Source organism: Mesoplodon densirostris, chromosome 6, assembly GCF_025265405.1.
Source record: "Mesoplodon densirostris isolate mMesDen1 chromosome 6, mMesDen1 primary haplotype, whole genome shotgun sequence".
In the NCBI taxonomy this organism is placed as follows: Eukaryota; Metazoa; Chordata; class Mammalia; order Artiodactyla; family Ziphiidae; genus Mesoplodon; species Mesoplodon densirostris.
In genome coordinates this window covers 113,052,657-113,065,130 of record NC_082666.1, presented here as the reverse complement: position 1 = coordinate 113,065,130, position 12,474 = coordinate 113,052,657, and the positions used below count along the sequence as shown (strand labels likewise).

The following is a 12,474-nucleotide window of genomic DNA, read 5'->3' as shown; positions in this document are numbered from 1 at the left end:
ATTCTGGTAATGTAAATTTGGTTTCCTGAGGTGTGGGTCCAAGTCTGATTTCTCATGGGAAAGCCTTCTGTGTTTCCCACCTCGAACCAGGCTTCAGGCAAGCCCTCTTCTCACCCTCCTGGGCTAATGAATGAAAATTGCCCCCTGTTTCCTTAGGTCTCCTAGGACTTAGCCACAGGGCCTTATCTACAACATCTCTGATCTCTGCCTCATGGGTTGCCTTCTGGCATGATATTGAAACCCGAGTCTTCTGATGTAACTAAGCCAAGCAGAATAGTTTCTATAGCAGGGGTGATATTTCATAGGCCTTATGTTAAGGCATAAAAAATGTAAATTCCTTCATTTTTCTAAAGCCAAACTTGATTTTTTTCTCAACCCCTTATTTCTCCTGATTGAAGGAAATGTAATACATCCAATTCCAGTGAAATCAGTAACTTTAGCATGTTTAGTTATTTCATGTAATCTCAAAATCAGGATTTTCTACTTCTGGGTATCCTCTCTAGTGTAAGCTATTCCAGCGTCAAAACACTGAAGATTGATGTGTCTGTAGCTACCCTTTGCCTGCACCATCTTTTGCCAAAGTATCCTCGTCTTACTGTTGCTCATTCTACTCTGGAGCCCATGGATGCATCCACATCTGCCCGATGGCCACAAGGTGACACCGCTGAAGAGCTCACCATTGGAAAGCTCATGTCATAACTGCACAACACCTGCAGAATACAACTCTTTGTCTCAGTTAAACTTTTTCCCAGGAAAACTGGGCCGTTCTCCATGGCTGTAAACATAGTGGAACCACCTGGGTGGTTCCTGCCTTGGCAGTCCAGGGCTATCACAATTCTGTTTCCTTCCTATTCCTGGCTCCTGGGCATTTCTCCATCTCTCTTGCAAGTTCATCTAAGCATTTACATCTTTTACGAATATTTTATTGAGCGCTTGTATGTAATTTAAACCCGAGGGAGGCCAAGTGAGTTTGGTCCACCATTACAACCATCATTCATTCGCTGGAGGCCGAAATGAAAGTAGAAAGAAAATTCTCTGAAGACTAAGCACAATATAGCTTTTTCCCTTGGTGTTTAATTACCAGCCAGTTTTTCACCTCTCAGCTCCATTTCCTTTCCGTGTGAAATATGGCATTTGTACTGGACATTGCTAAGTTCTCCTCTAGCTCACAAAGCCTTCCTTAAGAGTTGCCCCAAACCTCTCCAGACTCAACTGAACAGGCCAGGAGGAGCTAGGCATGGGCGACCGCAAATTCTACTACCTTGGATCCGGTCAGCCCGCCACAGCGTTAAGACAGGAGGAGAACAGAAGTTTTCCCTTTTGATTATCCAGGAGGGTTTCCCCTTCCTCACAGCAGGATCACTTTAACAACTGATGCTAATGCATTCCATCTCCCTGATGCCCAGGCCAGCTCTCTGCTTGCCCCTAAACTCTACACAGTGGAGCTTAGTCCAAGCATGAAAACATACTAAAGGCAGTGGTAACAGAGAACCTGTTTCCAGTGGACACCACTCCTGACCTCACAGTCAGGTCAATGATTAACGATTTTTCTTTTTTTTACCCCAACTGACCATCCACATATTCACCAACCTGGTCAAATGACTAAGGTGTTTGAGGATCTGCTTGTTTACCAGATCACACTGACTAGCCTGGGAGGAGATAAGGAAAGCCATGTGTACTAGGGTCATGAGGTCACAGGGCTTTGATTGGTGGGAAATAAAACAACCTGCCTAGAAGGGCAGGTGAGGAGGGGACCCTGAGAGCCGGCACAGAGGAAAAAGCTGCTCTTCCCAGAAGGAAGTATTTACAGGCCAATAAATCCGTCGGGGGCAGTGGCAGGGGCTCAGACCTTCCCGCTGAGCTGTCTAGCGCTCTGCACAGAACCAGCAGCAGAAAGAGTTGGAGGAGGGGAGCTTACCAGGGGGAGCAACAGGGTCAGAGGAGGGTGTGAGACTAGAAAGGATGGAAATCAGAGAAAAACGGGGGAAATGAAATGAAAGGACCTGAGAGATGGAGAAAAGTTAAGTAACAGTGTTTGGCGGAGAACCGGGTGCTGTGGGTTGAACTGTGTCCCCCAGTGAGATAGAGGTGCTAGAACCTGTGAATGTGACCTTACCTGGCAATTCAGTCATTGCAGATGTAACCAAACTGAGATGAGGACATATGGGTGGGCCCTAATCCAAAGGCTGGTGTCCTTTAAAGAGGGACATTTGGATACGGACACAGAGAAGATCACGTGAAAACAGAGGCAGAGATTGGAGTAATGCGGCCCCAAACCCAGGGACTGCACGGACTGCTGGCAATGCCAGAAGCCTGATCAGAGACATGGACGGTTTCTCCCTCAGAGCCTCCAGAAAGCACTAACCCTGCCAACACCTTCATTTTGGACTTCTGGCCTTCACAACTGTGAGAATAAATTTCTGTTGTTTAAGGAACCTAGTTTGTGGTACTTTGTTATGACAGCCCTTGGAAAATACTGCAGGGGGGTCGAGGGATTGAGGAAGAAAAGCAGAAGAGAGGGAGAAGGAAGGGGATCATCTGACAAACAGGGTGACACCCGCATCCTTTCAAAGGGACAGGGACACGGATACATTCACACGCACACGCACACACACACACTTGGAGGGTTCGGGCATAGGAAGACAGACCCAGACCCAGCAAACCAGATGCAGGCACGGGCAGGCTCAGAGAGAGAGAAGCACACACAAAAACCAGGTGGCTGGGAGTACATAGGAGTTGGTGCATTTCAGGGGTGGGTCATAGGGAGAGAAAAACACACACACACACACACACAGACGCACACACCTGGGACAGACGTTAGACAAGCACACATGAACAAGCCCCCTGCAGTTTGGTGCTCAAACTCAGTGGGCTGAAGAAGAATGACTGCCTCTCTGTCACCTTCAATAGGGACAACAATGGATGGTCCAGCCAGACAATGGCCACCAGCTGCCGTGACTACATCCCAGCTGAAGTGCAGGTCTCCAGCAGCTACCCTGGGAGAGTGAGTGGGGGACATGAGAAGGAGAAGCAGAGAGGAAGGCTTGGAGGCAGAGACTGGCCTCATGCTCCTGGAAGCAGGCTGCGTCCCCGCCCTCCCCAGAGTGGGCTCCCGTGCACGTGTACGAGCTCCCGTGCCACCCAACCCACCCTGGACAACATGACTGTGTACATTTCGAAATCTCTCATCTGTAGGTTGAGGCTTTCTCCCAACACGGCTGAGTTTGTCCAGATCCTGGGCAGCCCAATGGGCTCTGCAAATTCACAGGAGGATCAGGGGAGCTCAACGAGCAGCCTTCACCTCGAGAGTGGCCAGGGATCAGAGCCTGGGAACCCATGTTACATCTGTCCAGAGGAAGTGGGGCAACATTTTAGGCCCTCCGCTCACTGTCTGGGGGAGCCCCAGGTTTCCATGACCAGCCAGGGGACACCCAGAGGCGAGGTGCCCAGTTTCCAGCCACAGACTTAACACAAACTGTGTCTGCAAACAGGGTGCTGTTTTCAAGTTTACCCCGTCAGCCCTGGAGACCCTCACTCTCTAGTAAACTGCAGGAAACAATCACACACACATTCACACACACACCAAGAGCTCCAGAATAAAACAGAAATGCACCCAACATATATGCTAATCAATCCTTGCGTCCTATGTGAATCGGGAACCAGGCACCCAGTACACAGACATCAGGCATCGTCTTCACGCCAACATGGTGGACTCTGTTGATGGCTTTTTTTTCTCTGTCCCAGGAAATTTTAGTTCAGCACTGCAGCACAGCGTGTCACAAATAGCAGTGGGCAGCCTGGTGAGTAAGGCATCAACTCCGGCCCTGTGATTTAGAATGCCCTTCGGATCACCTCTGATTGCAACACACCCTCCAGTGGGGAGAGTCAGGAAATCCCCTTCTGGTTTCAGTGGGGATGATGAGCAGCCCTCCTCCTAAGACAGGAGACACAAGCAAGCGAGTCTATTTTTGGAGGCTGCAGGATGAACAAGATGAGTACCACTCGTCTGGGCTCTCAGAAATGATCCACTTCCCACACACATTCCAAAGTACTGATTTTACAAAACCGGAGATGCGTTACATATGCATTTAAAAGACAGCCTTGGAACAAAAGAGAAAATGGTTTCTAGGCCAAAGGCACACTCTTGTAAGTATAATAATAATAAATAGTGTGTCTAATATAGCAAAGAATATAAAACTTCTGTTAAATATCACTATAACCAGAGTCATAAGTCTTCAGTCCTAACAGTGACAGTACTTTGGAATACAGAAATTTCAGGCAAACGTTTCAGCTGTAAATCACAGTGTCTTTTGTATTCCTTTTTTCCTTCTAGACTCTGGGATCTCTCTCCCTCTGAATACCAACCACCAATTATATGTTAAGTGCTCAATCTTGGCCCAGTGCACTTGAACTCAAATGCTTTCTACGCTTGTAACTAATTCTCAGATCCTGTTTTGCTTGGTGACAGACTGGCCCGCTGGCCGTTTCCACCTGCCTGCAATTTTACAGATGCATGGGCATCATAAATGGTAACTGGGTTAAAGAAATAGCTCATACAGTCCATTTGGCTATTATTATTTTTTATATATGATTTAAGCCGAATGTGGCCAAGTAGTAACGCTCCCTGAAGCTCTTTAAACAAAAAAAATGCGTGGAATAATAAGTTTGGCATTGCCAGGCCAGTTCCTTCCGTCACTGAGGGTGCGAGAAGGAGGTCGGGGGATCAGAAAGGAAGAGTGGACTGAGTCCTCATTTGTGCAAGAGCCATAACCCATAAGGAAGTAAAATCGCATGACAGGACTAGAGAATTGGGTTGCAAGGGAATAACTGGGGCCCCTGGGTCTCCCTGGGGGGCCATTCACCAGGCTCCTGTCCTTGAGGGGCTGCCTAGAAACTGATGGACACACTGAAAATCATAACTGTGATCATGACAAATGGCCTCAGCATCCAGCCACTGCTTTTTGGGTGAGAGCTATACACTAAGCCCTTCCATCCCTCCAGTGGCTGGGGGTGAGATGTGGCTGAGAGCAGTGCCCAGACCCCAACAGGATGGTGGAGCGCCACCCAATCCAGGCCTGTCTTCTGGCCAAGCCAAGCACGGACCGCTGCACTCACCATGCTTCACTATCCGGTGCTGCCACCACAGAAAAGGGGCCCAGCTTGCTGTGGTCTTCTGCATCCTTTTTTACTGCCTTTTTACAAGCGTGCACACATGCTCACAGACACGTGTACACACACACGCACACCCGCTTGACAAGTTAACTTCTGCAATTGGTATTTCTGTGCCCTGGAGAAGCTTCCAAACTCTAACTGAAACTCCCCTCAGCCCTGCACACACACCGATGCGCACACAGTTGTAACACAATCACAAGTAGGTTAACAAAATCAAGAGGCAATCCAATCCCAACTAAGCAGAGGACATTAGAAAGCGTCCTGTTCTAGGCTTGAGAAGTTGCTCGAATACCAAAAAGGAGGTCAAGGAATCCCACCCAAGCCACTGAAGCTGACTGATTTGACGTTTGGAGCTTATGGCTAGCTGGCAATAAAGTTTCTATGACCGCTCAGCCCATGGTCATTTCAGCACCTCGACTAGCAAATGCATCTTCCAACCAAGTGGACCAAGACTCCAGTGGCTGCTTCTGCCTCCTTTAGGGCAGCTGTGAACACTCGGCTTGAAGAACAGCGGTAGCCAGTGCAGCACTCCCTCCCGGCCCCTGCACACCCCAGCCCATGCCCACAAGGAGGCCCCACTCTGCCTGGAGGGAGAGGTCTGCACATCTAAACCCAACCCCAGAGCACATTTTCCCAAGGGAATATTAGGGTCCACGGAATGACTGCAGGTTGGATTTTAGGCTGTTACTGTGGCTCGTCCACCTATTTACCCAGCCACACCTCCCTCCTAATTCCCCTCCACTTCCCCTCCATCATCCTCCAGAGCTGCCAGGGAGATCTTCACAGAGAGTCAATCAGGTTACACCACGTCCCAGGCTTTCCAGAATGAAGGGTGTCAAGAACTTACGATGAAACAGAGCTTTCTCCTGCCATCTTAACAGCTGTGCACGCTCTCCTAGGGCTGCCCAACAGAACTTTCTTTGATAATGGAATGCTCTAGATCTGTACTGCCCATATCATGGTGGCTTCTAGCTACAGGTGGCCCCTGAGCGCTTGAAATATAGCTAGTAAGACCAAGGAACTGGAGTCAATTATATTTAATTTTAATTGACTTAAATTTAAAGACCCACACGTGGTCGATGGCCATGGTACTGGACCCAAAAACCTCTCCAACCTCAGCTCCCCCAGCCCATAAGCCCCCACCTTCTCCCAGCTGCCCCAGGACACCGAGTCCTCTTGGCCTCAGGGTCTTTTCACAGGCTTCTGCCTTGGGTCCAGACACACCCTCCCCCCACCTCCTTTTAGAAAATGTCAGCTCTTCAGACCTCAGCACGACATCCTTTCCTTAAACCAAGACACGCTTTCCTTTCCTTCCAGTTCACCACGCCCTCATTTCTTCCTTCAGGCTACTCGTCACAACACCTAGTTTTATAACTTAACAGTTTTCCCTTACGATGCCAATTCCCCAGTCCAGTAAACTCTGAGAGGCAGAGACACACCTGTTTTGATCACCAGTGTGCGCCCAGCCTCACACAGTGCCTGGTACGGAGCAGCCAGGAAATCTGTGTGGGCTGTCTCGACTTCGGGCTCAGTCACACTTGTGAGAAGTGATTTCAGAATCTAACCATCAAAAAGTATCTTTCTTCCTAAGAAACCTCTCCTGAGGCCCAGCATTGTACACAAGCTTCCAGAGACCAGGTCTTGTCTGCCTGGGGAACGCATCCCTGTCCCAGTAGAGGCTCTCCCCTAACAAGCAAGGTCACAGTGACCAAAGTAGGACTGCTGTCGACTGAGGAAACTAACTTGTGTATTTACTGCATAACATACTAAAGAGGAAAATCCTTGTCAAGGAGCCTCCAGACACCAGGCACTACCAACAGCATGTAGATCCACGCACTCTTTTTTTTTTTTTTTAATTGGAGTATAGCTGATTTAAGTGTTGTGTTAGTTCAGGTGTACAGCAAAGTAAGTCAGTTATACATATACATATATCCACTCATTTTTAGATTCTATTCCCATGTAGGGCATTACAGAGTATTGAGTAGAGTTCCCTGTGCTATAAAATGGGTCCTTATTAGTTACCTATTTTATATATAGTAGTGTGTATATGTCAATCTCAATCTCCTTGTTTACCCCTCCCACCCCCTTTCCCCCCTTGTAACCATAAATTTGTTTTCTACATCTGTGACTCTATTTCTGTTGATTTAAACGACTGTTCTGAGGCCAGAAGGGAGCAGCTCCCTGTGTGACCCCAAGAGGCCCTTTCAGGACACAGAGAGACATCTAGTCAACTCGGCTGAGACTGGTGGACTTGGGTCATTGCTGCTCAATCCCCAGGAGACCCGGCCTTGGACATGTGGAGGTGAACACATTCCTGAGGGGACACAGGGACGCTCAATGTGCAAGGGGCTGAGAAACTAATATGGATTTCTGGGTTCTGAATAATGCTTTAAAAAAGAAATTAAACAGAAATGAAGTGGTTGTTTTTTTTGTTTGTTTTTTTTTGTTTGTTTGTTTGTTTGTTTTTGCGGCATGCGGGCCTCTCACTGTTGTGGCCTCCCCCGTTGCGGAGCACAGGCTCCGGACGCGCAGGCTCCGGACGCGCAGGCTCAGCGGCCATGGCTCACGGGCCCAGCCGCTCCGCGGCATGTGGGATCCTCCCAGACCGGGGCACGAACCCGTATCCCCTGCATCGGCAGGCGGACTCTCAACCACTTGCGCCACCAGGGAGGCCCTGAAGTGGTTGTTTTAATCGTTAATTGTTATACACTGAACTGTGTCCATCCAGATTCACATGTTGAAGCCCTAACCCCATATGTGTGACAGTATTTGAAGGAGAGGCCATTGGGAAGTAATTAGGGTTAAATGAGGTCATGAGGGTGGGGCCCCCAGGAAGGGATCCGAAACTTTATAAGACAGGAAGAAACCAGAGCCCGATCTCTCTCCCTGTGAGGACACAGCAAGATTGCACTGCCTACAAACCAGGAAGAGTGCCCTCACTAGGACCTGGCCGTGCCGACACCTTGATCTCGGACTTCCAGCCTCTGGGACTGTGAGGAATAAATATGTGTTGATTAAGCCATCCAGTCTGTGGTGTTTTGTTGCAGCAACTCAAGCTGACTGAGGCAATAATCTAAGGCAATATGGTGACAGCGGATGAAGCAGGAAAATTGTCACTTCCTCAAGTGACTGGGCTGCATCACAGGAAATGGGGTCTACCGACTCTACAAATCTAAGACGCCAACAAAGAGTGCCAAGTGAACAGTAACCCTTACAGTGACCTCTGGGAAAGCCCAGAGCAACAAGACAAAGAACATGGTCTTTGGTGATCCTTTGGAGGAGGGCCACCTGCCCGCCTGAGATGCCCCCTAGTCTGGACAATTAAACCTCAACAATAAGCCCAGAAGATTGCCGCTTGTCCTCAGGAGACTTCGTGGCCAAGCCAGGAGTCCAGCTCTTAAGGCTCCACTCAGGCCCACGAAACATCCCCAAAGCCCCTTCCTCCCTCCAGTGGCCATCTGTCTCCCACCCACCCACAGGCTTCTGACTAGCTCCAACCAGCCCTCAGCGCCCTCACAACTGCGTCAAGAGACACAGATGTGGAGGGAGGCAGGCCACTGCACGGATACTAAGCAGGACCCTGTGGGGTTCCTGGGGACAAACGCCTGTGCCCCCCATTTCTTGATTACAGGAAACAAGCTTCATTCAGCCTCCATGACCTTCCCTGAGTTCCAATGGGCAGTTCCAACAGTTGTTAATCAGGGAAGGGAGAGGATGCGGAGACAAGGGAGGAACAGTCAAGAAACAATAGTGCAGCCTTGGGGCAGGGTCCTGGTTCCCCCTTCAAGGGATACACATAACAATATCTTTGGGCTGTTTTGCAGAAACGGAAACCCCCACCTGGTGGGAGAAGTGAAAGGTATGCTGCTCTCAAGCATGAAGACCCCAGACCAGTTGGAGCCAGAAGGTTGATGATGCTGACTCCCACTTACCTCACCACCAACCAATCAGAAGAATGTCCAGGAGCTGATCACACCCTCCTCTTTGAACCATTATATAAAACTCCTCACTACCCCCTCCAGGTTGGGACACACAGTTTTGAGGGCATTAGCCTGCTGTGGCCCCCTTTGCCTGGCAAAGCAATAAATCTATTCTTTTCTACTTCACCCAAATCTCTGTCTCCGAGATTTTTTTTTTATTGAAGTATAATTGCTTTACATTGGTGGGTTAATTTCTGCTTTATAACAAAGTGAATCAGTGATACATATACATATGTTCCCATATCTCTTCCCTCTTGCGTCTCCCTCTCTCCCACCCTTTGTGACCACCTAGAGGGGTGGGATAGGGAGGGTGTCTCCGAGATTTGATTCAGTGTTGGGATACAGAGGCTGGATTCGACTTCACACCCACCCATGGGGCAGCACTGGGCCACAGGGGACCCTGACCATCCATTTCATCAGGCCAAGCCTTGAGTAGAATGGCACTGTGAGCCCCTCTACCTGGTACTATGAAAACACTTTCGAACACTTACATTCAAAGAGCACTTCACAATTTACCTTTTAGAGTTGGAATAGGGCTGTCACGTCCATCCAGTTGTCCCAAAGGGTCATTCGGGTCGGGAACCTCTGCTTGCCCTGTGCAAAAAGAGCACAGCACACACATTACTGAGATTTCCCTTCAGGACCTTTACTCTGCTTCTCATGCAGAGACAATAAAGTTTTAGCAAAACTCCCCACTATATAGAAAACCTAGAGGGATAAGGTGTTATGGTGACTTCCAGAGGGCTTTTCTAGCATCAGATTTGATACAACAGCAAAAGTGATTCTTGCTTTATCCCAAGAACAGCAAAGTGCAAATGCTTTGCGGCCCATATGGAGGAAGCAAACATGTGGCTGAAGTTTCATTAAGGGAAAGAGAGAGAGATTAAAACACGGGCTGGCAAAATTAAACACTTTGGAACCAGAGTCAGCAGGTGGCCCTCCAAATAGAGGCCCCTGGTAATTCTGAATAAATTCAGACTTGGAGGGTTTCTTCAGCAGCTCATTCCCCTCCTGGCCTCCAGACCCACCGGCAGCCAGCAGCCAAGAACTGATCTACCCATAACTGTAAGGACAGAAGCTTCTGATCCTTATGACAATCGCAACCCCACACCTCAGAGGCTGTGTCAGAGGGAGCAGCCACCCCCAAATCATAAACACCAATAGCAAGAACAGATCTGGTCTGTTCAAGTGGGAATACAACACAGAGTCATAGGTCCCCCGTCCTGGAATGCCGGGGAAGGGCAGGCAGGTGTGACTGATGACCTAGAAACCGTTTGGGGCCTCATAGAGACCCTTCTCAATATCCCAACGCAGTTTACTTTCAAGACTTTCACCCCATACCTTGGCCTTGACTGAGTCGCACTGGTTGGAGGTGGGGGTAGAAATGGGGAAGTCAAGGGTGACTCTGACAACACATCTGGTTGAATCTGGGTTTATAGCATCAAAGCCTATCAAAGAGTGGGACACACAGACAATGGACAATGATGCAGCTTAGACAGAAGGAAATCCTGACACATGTTACAACATGGATGAAACCTGAAGACGTTACGCCTAGGGAAATAGCCAGACACAGAAAAACAAGTACTATATGATTAATGAGATACCTAGAGTAGTCAAATTCAAAGAAAGTAGAATAGTGGGTAACAGGGATTGTGGGGAGGCAGAATGGGCAGTTAGTGTTTGTTTAATAGGGACAGAGTTCCATTTTGGGAAGATGAGAAAGTTCTGAAGCTGGATAATGGTGATGGTTTTACAACAATGTGAATGTAGTTGATGCCACTGAATTGTGCATTTAAAATGGTTAAGATGGTAAATTTTATGTTATATGTATTTACCACATTTTAAAAAATTTATTAAAGGCGGTTTATAATTCAATATTGGGTCACCCCACTTGTCTCTCAAATGAGAGACGAGAATGAACAAAGCCCCCGTACACTTCAGATCCCGCTTAAGATGAGGACTTGCTCAAAAAAACTGGTGTCTAAAAAAGAAGTACAAGTGATTTTCAGGCAGAACCAGGTACGCAAGATTCTTCAAATTATTTAGCTAAACAACACTGGCCGGTTTACACTTAAGGGTACCCGTGTGTCTAAGCTGATCCTCTCTACCCACTTGTTCCTAAGTCACAGGACACTCGAGGCGACGCATCAGCTTGCAATGCCCTTAGAATTCAGGCCCAGTTCCCAAGCAACCAAAGGAGACATTATTTCTGAATGGGCCCATGGCTTTTCACATTCAATTATGGCAGAGTCCTTCTTTCTATCACTCCCTGTCCAAACTTACCCACCCGTCAGAAGCCATGCACCCTCACCATCTTTCATAAATGTCCTTGATCAACCATTCAGAAGTAACATCTTTTAAAACTATGCCCCAAGAGACTTCCCTGGTGGTACAGTGGTTAAGAATCCACCTTCCAGTGCATGGTACTCGGGTTCGATCCCTGGTCAGGGAACTAAGATCCCACATGCCCGGGGTAACTAAGCCCGTGGGCTCTAGAGCCCGCATGCCACAACTAGAGAGAAGCCTGAGCACTGCCACAAAGAGCCCGCGCGCCACAGTGGAGGATCCCGCATGCCTCAACTAAGACCCGACGCAGCCAAATAAATTAATAAATATTAAAAACAAAACAAACCAAAACAAACTGTACACCTCTCCTATGGCAATCACATCATTCTCTGAATTAATAGTTGCATATATTTTAATTTTCCTCAATGGATTGTAAACAGCTGGAGGACATCAGATGCTGTGTCTCTATTGAGGGCTAATGGTCCTAGCACTAAAACCTAGACAGAATCTGGGGCTGCTACAGGACAGGGACAAGCATAAGCTATGTAAGCCAATCAACGCGGTTCAGTTGAGTTTTGAAATTTTAAATTGGCATGTTACACATACCATCACTCAGCACTGTTTAAATGTAGAGAGACCACAGGAAATCAAACACACTTGTACTATATACACATATCTGAAAGAGGCATAAAAATTATTAACTGCTTAGAAATTGACAAATGGTGTGAAACAGTCAAATAAATATACACTCTGAAGAAAAATAAGCGCCATTAGCCCAATTCCACTGGGCACAAGGTTCCTGGCTCTTCCAAGGAAGCTTTTAGTTTGGAAGCGTAAGTATTTTCATGAGCATCCAAGCCGGGGTGTGGACATGCACACTCTTCATGGGAGAAGAGCCAGAGGTGATCCAAATGCTTCTGTTGACTCATGAGCAGATGTCACCCCCACAGAGACATGCAAAGTTGTTCTCGACATTAGAAATGCTGAGATTCTCCCTGAACATATTGCCCTGGTCAGCACATATGCTGGAATTTGA

General features: G+C 48.0%; 1 protein-coding gene across 3 annotated transcripts in view; it reads right to left on the bottom strand.

Annotated features, from left to right (window-relative positions):
* The window catches only part of ROR2 (receptor tyrosine kinase like orphan receptor 2), a 224,121-nt gene that overhangs the window by 38,778 nt on the left and 172,869 nt on the right, over positions 1-12,474 (bottom strand). For all 3 annotated transcript variants that reach the window (XR_009532858.1, XM_060102451.1, XM_060102452.1), the window contains exon 2: positions 9,669-9,746. Coding sequence is in view for 2 of the 3 variants with exons in the window: in XM_060102451.1 (XP_059958434.1) it covers positions 9,669-9,746 (78 nt within the window). In the remaining variant the exon portion in view is untranslated. The remainder of the gene's footprint in view (positions 1-9,668; positions 9,747-12,474) is intronic.